The 14,994-nt window shown below is 38.1% G+C and overlaps 2 protein-coding genes across 3 annotated transcripts in view; one reads left to right on the forward strand and one right to left on the reverse strand.

Moving 5' to 3' along the window:
• The window catches only part of LIPI (lipase I), a 62,615-nt gene extending 60,063 nt beyond the window's left edge, over positions 1–2,552 (reverse strand). The window contains exon 1 of the mRNA XM_044750159.2: positions 2,363–2,552. Within this exon, the coding sequence (XP_044606094.2) occupies positions 2,363–2,552 (190 nt within the window). The remainder of the gene's footprint in view (positions 1–2,362) is intronic.
• Positions 2,486–14,541, forward strand: RBM11 (RNA binding motif protein 11). Of its 2 annotated transcripts, none has more exons than XM_070488706.1 (5): positions 2,486–2,655; positions 6,200–6,362; positions 7,577–7,649; positions 11,633–11,726; positions 13,373–14,541. In XM_070488706.1, the coding sequence occupies exons 1-5, from the start codon at positions 2,560–2,562 to the stop codon at positions 13,655–13,657; spliced, it is 711 nt and encodes a 236-aa protein (XP_070344807.1). In that variant the 5' UTR covers positions 2,486–2,559; the 3' UTR covers positions 13,658–14,541. The 2 variants fall into 2 exon arrangements, with proteins under 2 accessions (XP_070344807.1, XP_014723149.1); XM_014867663.3 differs by having other exon boundaries at positions 2,488–2,655; positions 13,370–14,541.
• Positions 14,542–14,994: the final 453 nt, after the last annotated feature.

Below are 14,994 nucleotides of genomic sequence, written 5' to 3' on the forward strand. Positions count from 1 at the left end.
CATACAAAGTAGAGACATTCACTTATTCAAACCGTATTATTTCAACAACTATTTATTACACATTCACAGATGAGTCAGGGATTGTCCCAGGTACTAAAATATATTTACCCCGTAGTACTTCACAGTGAGTAGGGCTTGCTTGAAAAAGGTACATCTAGGAAACTATGGAATCACACAGGTGGGGCAGCCAGCTAATCTAGGGTGCAGAGTTCAGTGAAGCCTTGCGGGAGATGCTCCCCGGCTGAGCTACAGAGAGAGTAAGAGCCAGCTGCGCAAAGAAGGGGAGAAAGGCGTTCTTGTTATATACATACATATTTAAAATATATATCTATACATAAACATAGTTTATAGTTTTATATATTATATATACAGATATTTATATATAAACATTTTCATTTTTGATGTCTTCATATAGTTAGGGGTATAAGACATTCTGATATGAGTGAAGAAAGGCTAATCTTATACAGTGTTCATACATTTAACCCATTAAACCTTAAGTGTGACTAACGGTCCAGTAAATGCTGAGAGTAAAGTGAATTATTTTTTAGCTACTGCTGGGTTTCTTACCATGCATGCATCCAATATGAGTTAGGAAATACAGTATGCTTACATTAGAAAAATGATATATTGAGGTCAAGTTATGAACAAACAGCTAACAGCCTGAGCTGACTTTCAGAGCTAATAACATTAAATAAGTACTCTAGAATTATAACTACCATAAACGTATGTACTGCCAAATGAAAAGAGGATGTGATAAGAACTCCAAAACCATACATATTCGTAGACAAAGAATGACATAAATTTCAATATAGCAAGATAAGATCATTAATTATTCACAAATATAGTTAAAGGTTTATAGCATTCACAGTCATATATACGCATTGCATATTTTACAATGAACCTGAAGATATATCTCCCACATAAGCAGTGTCTTAAGAGGAAATTCAAGAGGAAATATGTTGGTTTGGATAAGATTTATGTGGTAAATGAATTTAAAAAATCAATAGATCTACACATAATAGAGACTCGCAGGTATCCATATCAACATATATTTGTTACATGCCTGCAGTGTGCTAGTTTCTTTAACTCCCTTCTACCCTACAACAACATTGATGACAGAGGAAAGAAGAAAAAACAGAGACAGGACTTAGCAGACATGATATATCAGGTGAAAGTGACTACTGAAATTACTGACACATTATTTTGTATTTATAGGTATAGACAGTCTTTCTCATTATTCTGTAAGCTTTCGGAGGGCAGTCTTTATACTGACCTTTGCTTCCCAAGGATTAAAGATAGCGCCTGGCACACAGTAAGCACTGAACAAACACCTATTAAATGAACTAATTATGTAAGTCCCATCCATCCCTTAAGAAATAGGACTTGAATTCCAAAAAATGAAATTACTTATTTAAGGTCAAAAAATTAAGCAATGTCATAGTTCAATTAGAAATCCGGGTTCCAAAGATGTGTCCGTTTTCATTAGAAAAGATTATTTTTGGTCCACCAATCAAGGGCAAGCATGCCTCTTCAATTCAAAATGAATTATCACCACGCCTACCTCAAGGCAAAACGGTGTCTTGATTACTTGTATGATATTTGCAGGACGTTTTCAGGGTCCTATATAGATATACAGTATCTTCAGAAAGGAGGCCAAATTAACAGTTGATTTATCAAAGTACTGAGTTTCTGATAAATTTTCTTCCCTCTTTCTTTTAATTATCTTGATCGTTTTTAGGATTCTTTTCTTTTAACCCTCCTCAGGTAAAAATCAATTCTTCACCCTGGTACGCAGTGTACAAAGAACAGCCCTTGATACACAGTACAAATACTAGATCCTGCTACAAGGGCCCAGCAGCCATCCTCAAGAATTCTGACTCCAGAATTCACAAAATTTGCTATACCTTTTCTAGTATTCCTTGGTATAGGCTGTTTTCTCAAGTTCAAACGCCTTCTGGAGTCCACCAAAAACCTCCGTGGCCATTTTCAAAGACCTCTCCAGGAGCGCTTCCTAGGTAAATAAACTTCAATTCTAGTACTCTGTGTATCCAGATCCACGCGTGCACGCATTCATTCTTTCAAAAACTATTTTATAAAGAATATAATTGTAAAATCCTAATTATTTATTCATTGACTCTTTGGAAACAAAGAAATTAATCTTCCCCTCATTAGCCTGCCAGCTTCGGTAATGCAGTTAGCATGTCTTAAATCATTTCTATTAACATTTTATTTAAAATGTTGGACGAGTAAGTCGAGAATTAATTAATAATGTCGTGCCCGGGAAAACGGAGGCCACTCCACAAAGAAGAGGGCAAAGGCCCTGGCACACTAATTTTTCTCAGTCTCGCTCTCCCTCTCCCACGGTCCCGCTGGAACCTGGGCAGGAGGCGCCGTGGGTGGTCCCCGCGGGGCGCCGGGGGCGTGGCCTCGCAGCTTCGCTCCGCCCCGGCGCGCGCGGCCTCGTCGCCGGCCCCGCCCCCTCGCCCCGGCGGCGCAGTAAAGCGGCGAGAGGGGGCGGGGTCTCGGCGCCTCCTCCATTCTCGGGCCGACATCGGAGGGATGTTCCCTGCTCAGGAGGAGGCCGACAGGACGGTATTTGTGGGGAATTTAGAGGCCCGTGTGCGGGAAGAGATTCTTTACGAGCTGTTCCTTCAGGTACCATCGGCGGGGAAGGGGCAGCGGAGGGGCGGGGCGCGTCGAGCCGGGAGCTCACCGGAGGGGCGGGGCACACCTGGACCACCGGAGCCCGGCCCCCTTCGCGCCCCATCCTCTGTCTTGGTTTTAATTTCTTTCCGCGTTGGCGCACCTGTCTCCAGGTGTGCAGCTGGGTAGTAAAGTGCCGTAGCGTGCTCGCCATCCCCATCCCCACTGCAGAGTCCTGGGGGTGCAGAGTGACTGGGATTCCCCCAACCCCCAGCCCTGAGTGAGGGCTCCGCGGAGGCTGCCTGGGCCTTGGGTGTGCTAGGAAGAAAACAACAGCCCTGTCACTGTCTTCCTTCAGGTAATAAGCACTCTCACGTCTTACATCCCGTGAAATGAAAGGTACAGATTTTTAAGTGTTTCCCTATTCGTTCGTTACTTACTCCCCAAGCCCTTTTATGTGGCGAATGTTTTTACTCCAGTCTGATAAATGAGGTTTGAGATGATTGGGGCAGCCAAATCATGACTGTGACCAATTGATTCCCTGACCAAGTCCTTTCATTTCATACCAAGAGGACCCTCGGGAAAGTTTTCGGACCTGGTCCCTCCAGGATGAAGCATCCTGTCTCCTGTAAGCACTCACCCATTGTATACATCTAGGTCTCACTTGCTAGAGACATACTCATTCAGCCGTTCCTCTAAACGTTTAATGACTCAGAATGACATGGCAAACACTAAGTAAGGTGCTGGGCATACAAATGTAAGAGACAGCCTTCGATCTTTCTAAAATGGGAAATTTTAAATTAATTACCATGCTTTAGGATAATCTACAAAAGAGAGGGATAGTAGTATATTGAAAATGTTTAGAGTGTGGAGCTCTCATGTCAGCACTGTGACTTTGGGCAAGTAAATGAATATCTCGATGCCTCAGTTTCCTCACATAACAAATAGGAGTAATAGTTTCTACAATATGATGTGGTGTGAAGATTAAATAAACTAATCCAGCTAAAACAGATAGAACTGAGCTTGGCACTTACTAAGTGTTCGATGCTGCTGCTTCTACTAATAGCACTACTATTTGTATTAGTATTACTAATTACTAATAATTAGTAATACTAACACTAACATCAAGAGAAATCAAGAAAGAGTGACTTTCTCCTATCAGAATAAGGGCAAGTTTCAAGGGAGACAGTAGCAAAGGTAAATTTCCAGGATTAAGTATGAGTACAAGCAGTGAAAAGGTTCTTTATTTACTATTGGAAAGGCCCAAACTTTGTCTCTGAAACTAAATCACTCCTCTTTTAATTATAGATACAAACAGTTTGATAGAAGGAATTTCCTCCAGGAATATGATTTCCTTTTCTGGACATAAAACTTTTTATTTGAAAATATTGTTGATTTTAAGGCTTTTATGCTTATTCGCCTAATTTGCCATCTTTTTAAACTTGCTCTTTTCATCTGCTCTGATAGTTGTCTTTTCCTATAGTTATTTTTCCTCAATATCATTTGAAATTTATCATGTCACTTTTTTTTTTAAGGAAAAAAAAAGGAAGGGAAAAAGAAAGAAACAAACAAACTCACAGTTCTTTTTCTCCAGAAGACTTCTTTCATGTCTAGCTTCCAAAAAGGCTGGGGGCAGGGGGTTTACTAAGGGGTGTGGGTATAGGCTTGAAGACCCCACGCACATGCATTATTTCTAGTCCATAGGAACTGGATCTGTGTCAGTTGGAAGGATCCACAAGACTATATATGTATTATCTTCTCATTTTTTATAATTTCTACCTAAACAAAATGTTCATCTCGTTTAACAGATCAGGCAACCAAGCATATGTTTTAATTTTTTCCTAGGTTCTTGTATATTCTGGAAGGATTTGCTAAAATGAGGCATCTTTTAGAAAGGCTTCAGCCCAGCAAAACCTAGCAGATCTCGACAACTGCAACACTGTGTGTTTCATTCTGATTTTAAAAAGACTATAAGATGATGTGCTTGTTGCCAGAAGCAATGCTCCTTGTTGAATTTCATTATTAAAAATGCTTTGGCATATCTTTGAATTTGTAAAATTCAAAGCATTTAAGCATATTCTGTCCCTTTGGGATTTGATGTATTTAATATCAGTAGTGGAAAAGTACTGATTAAAATTGGTTTTCTTTTACTACTGTGTATTTATCCTTTTACTAGTTTCTTTCAAGTTTCTGATTATCCTTTGAAGTGAGAAAGTAAGGTTTCGTATCTTTGTGCTTTTAGCTAAGGAATACTGGAGTAGAGATTTCGAGGGGAAAGATAATGAATTCAGTTTCAAGTATGTTGAGTCTGAAGTACAGTCACAGGGAGATCTCTAGGCGACTGTCTCCATGAAAGAGGCGTGAGTTGGAAAAATAGATTTGTTGATGAAGTGGTCTTTGAGCTGGTCCCTGGGAAAGCAGAGAATGAAAAGAGCAAGACTGAATCCCAAAATACAGCATCATTTTAAAGATGATAATTAGCGTTTTTCTTTAGATTAAAGCAATTTCTTTATACACTTATCCAACTCTACAGAGAAAAACAATCGATCTCTGATGATTGTACAATTAAAAAGTATGAGCCGCTCACCATTAAATCTTAGCTGTTTATAGGTGTTTTTTTTTGAGGAAGATTAGCCCTGAGCTAACTGCTGCCAATCCTCCTCTTTTTGCTGAGGAAGACTGGCCCTGAGCTAACGTCTATGCCCATCTTCCTCTACTTTATACATGGGACACCTACCACAGCCAAACGGTGCCATGTCCGCACCTGGGATCTGAATCGGTGAACCCCGGGCTGCTGAAGTGGAACATGTGCACTTAACCGCTGCGCCATCAGGCCGGCCCCTGTTTATAGGTCTTTCTGAGTGCCTCCTCTGATCATTTTCATGACGGAGATGCAAATTTTTTCTTATTTGTAATTAACGCTTTTTTATAATATTTGACTCTGCTTTTTTACTCTTATTGCTAATTATTGATGCAACCTTATTTTCTTCTGTTTTAATAAGATACTATGGAATAATATTCTCCAGTTGGATTTAGAGCCTTTCTAACTTTTCACTATTATAAATAATGTGCCCACTTAAAAGTTTTAAACATATTAAAACATTTCTTGACAGAACAAAGAGTTAGACTGTGATATAATGTTACCAGTTTTTTTTTATGATAACCAACATTGGCTTTGTCATTTCAATTTATTTTTGAGTTATACACTATTAATATGTATGGAGACAAAGTAGTATTTTAATCTTGGATTTAAGTGCTCTTTAAGTTGTTTTGTTAAGCCTAACAGAAGAGTAATAAATCTTTCCTTTTAAGATTTGTAATGATCGCCTAGAATTTCCTATTCTTAACAGCAGGAATGTTTCTTGATGAGCCAGAAAATACCAAGAAAGTGTGATAAAGTATGATATTTATTGTTAGGAGAATGCATTCTTAGCAGAGCTACATAAAGCTATTATTGCTAACAGATTTTTTTAGTCTAAAGTTGAATATACTTGATTTGTCTGAGTGTAAAAAAATCTTTAGATTTATGAGAAAATAATTTTTAAGTTTCTTCTAGGCTGGGCCATTAACCAAAGTTACTCTATGCAAAGACAGAGAAGGAAAGCCGAAGTCTTTTGGATTTGTCTGCTTTAAACACCCAGAATCGGTGTCTTATGCCATAGCTTTGCTGAATGGAATTCGTTTATATGGAAGACCCATTAACGTGCAGTATCGATTTGGTAGGTCCAGTCACTGATGAATCTTCCAAGTGTGTTTTGGTGGTGGTGGTGTTCACAGAGGTGTCGGCATTCTGTTTTCTATATTAGACCGGAAAAGTGCCCCTGTGGTTTCTATTAAATCTTCCCAGAACACGTCTGATTCCTAATGGTATATAAGTTATTAGTCTTGTCAACTACACTGCCAACTCTATAGCATCTCTTCTATGTTAAAATTTTAAATGTTCTATTTTAGTATCAGCCAGCAAGTACCTATGATAGTTGCTATTGGCTGTTATAAATTAAGCAAATCTAAGTGAACTGGGGGGACACAATGCCAGCTTTTATATAGCAGGGCTATTTGCTGATCTTCTTGTCATGTTATATATGTGGCCCTGGATCTTCGCCCCTGTAAGAGCAGCTGGCCAAAGGCAGCTGCAGTGTGACCCTTAATGGTGGTGGAGGAGAGCTTCCTGGCGTGAATGGCCTCCAATGCCTTCTCCTGCACACGCGTCAGGGACTGATCACCTTTGATGAGCTGCCCGGAGAACATTGTACTGTTACGCTGGCCCTTTCACATTTTGAGGGGCTGAGGGAGGCGAGGCTTGTGTTGCCTCCCTCTCCCAAATGATTCAGGCTTATTGGTGTATCCCTTCTTTGTTTTTTATTCCTCTTGCTCTACTAGAAATAAACAAATAATAACGAAACACTGCCTCGTTGCAAAGAAATATGCTTCTCTTTGCGGTTCATTTTTTTTTTTAATGTCTTTGGAAAGAAAATTGGCTGCCTTGTACTCTCAGGCACTGTCCAGTTAACTCATCCAGGCTGGTAGAGTAGCCGGGACATTATGTTCTGAGACTTCCCTAGCCGGCTGCTCGGCATCCTCTCTGAGTGCGCTGGCTTTTGTCAGTGCAGTTTAGAGAACTCAGGCCTTCTACACAGGAGGCAAATAGCACTGATTTTGTCTTCTATAAGTCCCTTATCGTATATGGTCCCTTGTCAGTATAATATTTCTGTACATTCATTGCTTTGGACAGAGCTTGATTATAATTCTATCTATATGATGTAAAAAATCTGTAAATATTACTTGAGAGATCAAAGACAGATTCATGTCTCTTATGAGTATGGAATTTTAATCAATACTGTGTTCTTTTGGGTTTGGAGTTTTTTTATGGTTTAATGTGAGAACCCCAAAATACTATATCATGAAGTAATCTGTTATTCTGTTTCTTTTAAAGGGAGTTCTCGCTCTTCCGAACCTGCTAACCAAAGTTTTGAGAGCTGTGTGAAGATAAATTCACACAGCTACAGGTAATTAAAAATATTTTTTCCTAAAACTAAAGCAAATAAATATGTTCTTATGCCAGGAAGAGTTTTTATATATTCTGGACTGTTGTAAAACCTTACTATTTAGCCATAGGATAAAATTAAGGAATTCATTTTTCTGAAACCATGAAAAGCAACAGAAAATATTCTCAAAGTTCAGTCTTAATATTTTCAGCAGTAAGTGGGAGAGATTTGTATGTGTAGTCTTCTTTATAGTTTACCATATGCTTTTCATAGCTGTTAAGTCGTTTAAGCATCCAGGGTCTCATTGTGATGGATCATAGAGACACTGTTATGCATGTTTTATATTTGAATAAGTGAAGATGAAAAAATTAACTAATTTCCAAGGTCACAAAGATGAAAAAGTGATAGTGCTGGGCCTGAAATTAAGCGTTCTGACATTAAGCCATTCTATTATTTATTTTACTATTTTTTTTAGAACTTCTCTATGGTCATTTTCAAAATATTCTAAAATTTTGTATAGGCTGATTTCTTAATGCGATTGTAGCATTCCAGGCAAATTATCCCAGAGGTTGTGGAAAAAAGCTCCAAAACCAAATTAAGATGCTCGAATCACACCGTTTATTAAGCTGATTTAAAAGATACAGTGAAAAGTAAGAGGAAAGATACCGGATAGGCTAGCACACTTAGGATAGGGTACAAGAGGGCAGAAGGGCCGTGCTAGCCGAGTTCTGGTTATGCCAACATTCACTGCCCCGTCTCTCTCTCCACTTCCTCAGTCTTCCCCAGTGATAGGGTGGTCATAAGGCCTAGAGCTGAGGTTTGGGTAAGGCTGTCCATTCAGCTGGAAAGTTCCTGAAGCTAACCTCACTTGCTTGCTCTCTCAAAGAGGCATAGGGGCAAATACACCTGGCCACAGAAGTATCTTGCTGGTTAGTAGGCTAGATGCCCATAGATTTTATCTGAGTTTCTTAGGCAGAGCAAAGCAAAAGTTAGCCCGGAGGTGGTTTGATCTGGACTTGATATTGCCTCCCCTCTCTATCTGTAAGTAACACTGCTATTTTTTCCATCATATTTTCTATTGAATCTATCTATCTATCTGTGGCAAGTCTTACAGCATACTAACCTATTTACTATCTATGTTTAATATATATTATGAGTTCTGCCTGCATCTCCCACCTCACTTGCTTATTCTATCCCTAACACAGTTTCATCACTAACTCATAAACAACGAGCTCACTTAAAGTCTGCTCCAGGCATGTCTTGTGAGTTTCATCCGTCCTGTTTGTTTTCTTGTCTTCTGCAGCAGAACTGAATATTCTCAAGTAAACTAACAACAGCTGAAGCTCCCATCCCTGCCAATTATATCAGCCCTTTGAGGCATAGGAGAGCGGCCTCTTGGAACTGGCAATTCCCCAGGTTTATCTTTAGGAGAAGTATTACACCCCAAATAAAACACAGTGTGCTGCACATCTTCACTCTCCCCGGCGTTTCTGTATCAGTGAAATAGCAGTGACATCAGATATTAAGAAAGTAGGTGCTGCAGTCAGAGTGCTTGAATTTCAGTTGTGTCTCTGCCACTTTATTAATGGTGCAACTTTGAACAAGTTACTTCACCACTCTGTACCCTCATCTCCAAAATGAGGCTGATACCTCAAAAGGTTATTGTAAGAGTCAAATTTTATAATAAATCCAAGGTATTTAAAGCACTGGGCCCATAGCAAATATTCAGTGAGTACTTTCAGCAAATGTTAGCAAGAAGGGGTAGTGACTGACTGCTTGTGGGGGGAGCACTAGAGACCCATGAGTTGAGCCATGTATGAGCTCATAATATAAGAGCTTCCCCCCTTCTTCTGGTAGGAAAAGATACCTCTTTTTCCTCAGGAGCTAGGAAGGGACAAGCCATTGCCAGGATTTGGGTGGAGGAAGAGACTAGATAGGCACTAGAAGATAGCATATCTCTTGTGCTCTCTACTTATGTTTGATAGACTCTAAGTCATCACAAGTTCTAGGGTATAAAGTCAGAATGTTGTGTACATTCCCTAATGCTACACTTCAGCGGTGGTACTGTATTCTTCTAGCATTTGTTACATTATGAAGGAAGAAGGAGGTTATCGTGTCCTAGAAGTCACGTGCGGAGAAAGATGGTGTGCGTATTATGCCCTAGTCTTTCACTGGTCTTCCTTGGAAATGAGTTTTTGTGCTTCTTATTACCTTTTATACCTTCTGTTTTTAACAGATACTTCCTGTATTAGTTTGCTAGGACTGCTATAACAAAGTACCACAGAGTGCGTGAACAACAGAAATGCATTGTTTCACGTTTCTGGAGGCTGGAAGTCCAAGATTAGGATGTCTGCAGAGCTAGTTCCTTCTGAGGGCCATGAGAATGAATCCACACTATGCCTCTAGTTACCTCCTCCTGGTTTGTTGGCAATCTTTGATTTTGCTTGACTTGTGGAAGCATCACAGATCTCTGCCTTCATCTTTATACGGTGTTCTCCCTGCATGCATCTGTCTCCAATTCTCCCCTTTTTATTAGGACACCGGTCAGTTGGATTAGGGTCCCATCCTACTCCAGCATGACCTCCTCTGAACTAACTACATCTGCAACAAGCCTATTTCCAAATAAACTCACATTCAGAGGTATTGGACGTTAGGACTTCACCATATAAATTTTGAAATGACACAATTTAACTCATAACTCTAACTTATGATTCCTCTATGCAGACAACTATGCAGGTCCTGAGATTCACACGGGAAAGAGTGGTTTTAGAGAATCTGCAGCTGTTTTTATAACGGCGCTGATCTCACCAACTCTTACTGAGGCCATATCTTGCCCACTCTAGAACCTCATTGCATTTTTTATATTGTTTCTTTACCATCACTTTCCCCACACATGTTATGGTCTCCCTGAATCCTGTCTCTGAATCAGGCTGTTAGAGTTTTCCCCATCCTCTCACAGACAAATGTTTCATCCTTGACATCTTTACTTCCCATTCGCTTCTTAACTTCATTGTTATATGGAAGCTGCTCTTTTAAAGGTTATCAGGAACCTTGTGACCAAGAATTCAATGGCTTCGGTGCTTATCCAGTTTACTCTTCTGTAACAACTGACACTTGTCTAATTCCTTATTTAATGAAATTTACTCTTCCATTGGCTTCTGTGGTACTAGTCTCACCACTTGTAAATGGGATCTCCACCTCTCCATGTGACTGCTCCTGTCACCTCCTGCCCTCATCATTGCTTCTACCTGCCTGTGTTAATTTCTCTCTCCCGCACAGCACACTTCCTGTCCTAAGGATAGTGGTATTAGCATTAAAATTGTGGAATACTGTGGAGCAAGTAGACTAATGAAAACTAGCTATAGAATGTAGCCAGTACTGGTAACTTTGGAGTTTATGGAACATCTCCCTAGAAGCAAATATTACACTTAGAAATGAAACTTTAGGACACCATGGTTTTTAAATTAGGAATTTTTATTATCTTAATTAATATGTGGAAGAAGTCAGCAAATGTGTGTTCATGTTAAGATTTACAGTCCATTTAGAAAAGAGCATAATTTTTACTGTCAAACAGTGAAGATACCTTCAAAAATAAATTGAGGAAAATTTCTACCTTTCTTTCACTTTGTATATCTCTAGAAAATTGAATGTACCCTTGGTGATTATTAGTGACTTGCTTTGCTTTCTTCATTTCTAAGTGTTCTTTGTCTTTATACAACTATAACATTGGTTAACGTTTTCCTATCAGGAAGCCAAACATGACTCTAAGTATTAAGATTTCAATACGAAGTAATTAATAAGACTTAGGATACTGGTATGTCACTACGTTATCAGTATGATAACTGATTATTTGTGTGAGTTTGAAGTTAATTAATCTTAACTGAGCTCTCTTAGAGAAGCTGTTTATTTTTTAATTACAAAGAGCTGTCTTTTTCTTTTTAAGAAAAAAGGACATTTGTGTGTAGGAATCTTAACTTTTTATCACTTCTTTTAACTCCCCAAAGAAATGAAGAAGGCGCAAGCAGATCTTGCTTTCCCATGCCGTTCTTTCCAATTAATGCAGCTTTACCTCAAGAATACTTTTTCTTTCAGAATATGGTAAGTTTGATATGCCTTTGGTTCACTATACAATATATACAAACTATGAAAAATTTGAAAACTACTTGGAACTTATGGGCTCAAATCTAAACCCGAGATGCAAGCAGAAAGTGCCCTGAGCACTGTCCCTTGGTGGCGGTCTGCTCTAACGCAGTCCTCTTAAATCCCACACACAGAACTTCAGCCAACAGCCAGTGTCAACAGAAAAGGGACAGATGGTAGTGACAGTGCACTACAGTCCAAGTGAAGTTTGAGTAGAGATTTCTTATTTCAATGACTATTTTAAAGGATATTTTTTAGAATTGAGTACTTTTATTTAGTGAAGCATTTTCATATAATCATTAATCACAAATATATTGTTTTTGCACATGGATTTTTTTTTTAAATAATTTTTTTAGAAGGCAAAGATTCTCAGTTGATAGTAAACTACATTATTTCTAAATACTCAAAAATACGGTTCTGGCCTAGAAATCATACTTGTGGTCTTTATTGTTAAAGGAGAATATAGGAAATTTCTTTCTTCTGGCTCCTCATTTTATACATAATGAAATTGAGGCCCAGGGATATTAATCAAGAAGGCCAAGATTATACAACTTGTCAGTGACAGGTGTAGGACGGTAACACAGGTATCTGATTCACACGGTATGATTTTGCAAACATTCAACATACATGTGAGCTTCAGATTTTCCGAATAGCCATTTTCGCTTTGTAAACATAAGGAAGAGTGATCACTTAACTCTTGGAAAAAACTTTTCTTTGTTCTATTAAGATATTAGTAAACAACCAGTTCTCATCCGAAACCTCAATATCTTCTTCCCATCATTTATCTTTGGTAGAGAAGATAAACACACACACACACACACACAAGCTCATGTTGTTTCTATTAATCTTTAAACTACTTTGAATAGTTAGAAATTTGAGTTAAAAATAAGGAAATATCTCCTTGTCTTAATAGTTGACAGTCGTGCTGTACAGAACGGTGGCCGTCAACCATCTGTGAGACTAAGCAGCTGAGTTTTTAGTTTTCTTTATTTTTAATTAAAATTTAAAAACAGATAGTTCAGTTATTAGGAAATTTTTAAATATATTTGAAAGACCTTGAGTATATGAATCTACTTTTTCAAGTGTAAGATTTATGTAACTAAATTCTGATCAAGTATTTAAATGAAAATTTAACATCCGAATTGAGATATGCTGTAAGTATAAAATGCACACCGGATTTGGAAGACTTAGTGTGACAAAAGAGAAGGTAAAATATCTCATTAATAATTTTTATATTTGTTGCATGTTGAAATGACAATATTTTGGATATTTGTGGATAAATAAAATACATTATTTAATTGTAACTGTTCATTTTCATATTGTGGCTACTAGAAGATTTAAAACTACATATGTGGCTTGCATTATATTTCTAAAGGGCAGCACTGATCTCTATTGTAGTGAGCTATACACTATCCTGAATCTTTCTGTTGACCATTTAAGGAAACTACCATGTCCCTACTATGAAAAGCCACTGTCCCTGTTAGACTAACCAGACCATGGTTTGGTTTGCTCGTGGTTATTTGTATAATGCGTGTAAACTGTCAGCTTCTTTTGTGACCTTTTTGGGCTTGCTTTGGTCGATGACTGTCTTCTGTTTACAGCAGTGGCAAGCATATAATCCAGCGCTGCAGCTTCCTTACTATGAGATGACAGCACCGCTTCCTAACAGCGCATCTGTCTCTTCCTCACTAAATTGCGTTCCAGATTTTGAGGCTGGCCCCAGCTCTTACGAATGGACTCACCAACAGACAAGTGACTCTGACCTTTATCAGATGAATAAACGAAAGAGGCAAAAACAAACCAGTGATAGTGATAGTAGCACAGAAAACAGTCGAGGAAATGAATACAGCCAAAAGTTTCGAAAGTGTAAGAAGAAGAAAAGATATTAGTATTACCTTCAAATGAAATTTATCTACACAAGACTTAATTCTCTTAAAAGAAAAAAAAAAGTCTGTATTCTACCAAATGACCAGTATCATGGCTTTCTTGTCTTTTTTGAAGTATATAATAATATGAAATCTGATTTGCTATTCAATTTTTGTCTTGAATGACAAAAACTTAATATAATGTGCTACTTTTGTATTCATAATGGCATTGTTGACCCATTGTTAACATGAAATACACTTTGAGTTGTTATATTTTAGTACCGATGATGAAATTGCTCTAAACTGTCAATCAAAAGTCACTTACTGAGCACTTACGGATAAGGCACCATGCTGCCCGAGATTGTCGCCTGTAACCCTCTACTGTAAATAGGCTGGGATTAGAAGTGGAGTGGTGGATTTTCTGAGTGAAACTAGTGCAAATATTGAAGTGTTGCATGTTGTTCCTAATGAAGACAAAATAAGCAGGCTTTGTTACTAACATTTTATTTTTTACGTCTAAGTATGTTTTGTCTGAGCCTTATTCTCCCACAGATTTATTTCATAAAATGAGGATATATGACAGTGATACCAAAGGAAAGATGATTATCATGGGACTCGTTTTTGGATCATTTCATTTTTACATGATTATATGTAAATAAGAATATCTGCTTTGCTTCTCACGTATTAATTGTATTTCATGAAAATTAGTTGGCGGTGTCGGTATTTATTATCCACCTCTTTTTGCCAGCTGGGTTGAGAGGGTATATTTGACATATTTAAATCTTGATAATGAACAATAAATAGAATGATTTCCTTAATGTATGATATTTAACATTTATCATCAAATCAAGTTTCCTGTTTCTGGTTCATTTATTTTTAGAAGATAAATAGACTACATGTAAAATTAATGGTGTATTTGGACGTTTCTGTTAACTTTGTAGCTCATCACAAACTAGAATAATGAAAGTCTTTATTTACTAAAGTTAATTGAAAGAATCATGCAACTTCATTGCGAGTTAACCACCCAATTCAACAGGAAAAGCCATGCTTGGATATTTCTTTTGCGTATTGCATAACACTTTATAGACCTTTATTATTTAAAATAATAAAGGGGCTGGCCCAGTGGCGTAGTGGGTGGGTTCCTGTGCTCCGCTGCAGCAGCCTGGGTTTCGTGGGTTCGGATCTTTGGTGTGGACCTACACACCACTCATCAAGCCACGCTGTGGTGGCGTCCCACATACAAAATAGAGGAAGACTGGCACAGATGTTAGCTCCGAGCCAATCTTCCTCACAAAAATAAAATAAAATAATAAAGATTTTTTTAGCAAAATGAGTAACTCAATTTAACTTTTGGTTATAAA

This window comes from Equus asinus, chromosome 18, assembly GCF_041296235.1.
Source record: "Equus asinus isolate D_3611 breed Donkey chromosome 18, EquAss-T2T_v2, whole genome shotgun sequence".
Lineage (NCBI taxonomy): Eukaryota > Metazoa > Chordata > Mammalia > Perissodactyla > Equidae > Equus > Equus asinus.

Coding starts and splice junctions, on each gene's coding strand:
- RBM11 (XM_014867663.3), top strand. CDS start 2,560: ATGTTCCCTGCTCAGGAGGAGGCCGACAGGACGGTATTTGTGGGGAAT. Junction 2,656..6,199: donor TTTACGAGCTGTTCCTTCAG/GTACCATCGGCG, acceptor AGTTTCTTCTAG/GCTGGGCCATTAACCAAAGT. Junction 11,727..13,369: donor ACTTTTTCTTTCAGAATATG/GTAAGTTTGATA, acceptor TTCTGTTTACAG/CAGTGGCAAGCATATAATCC.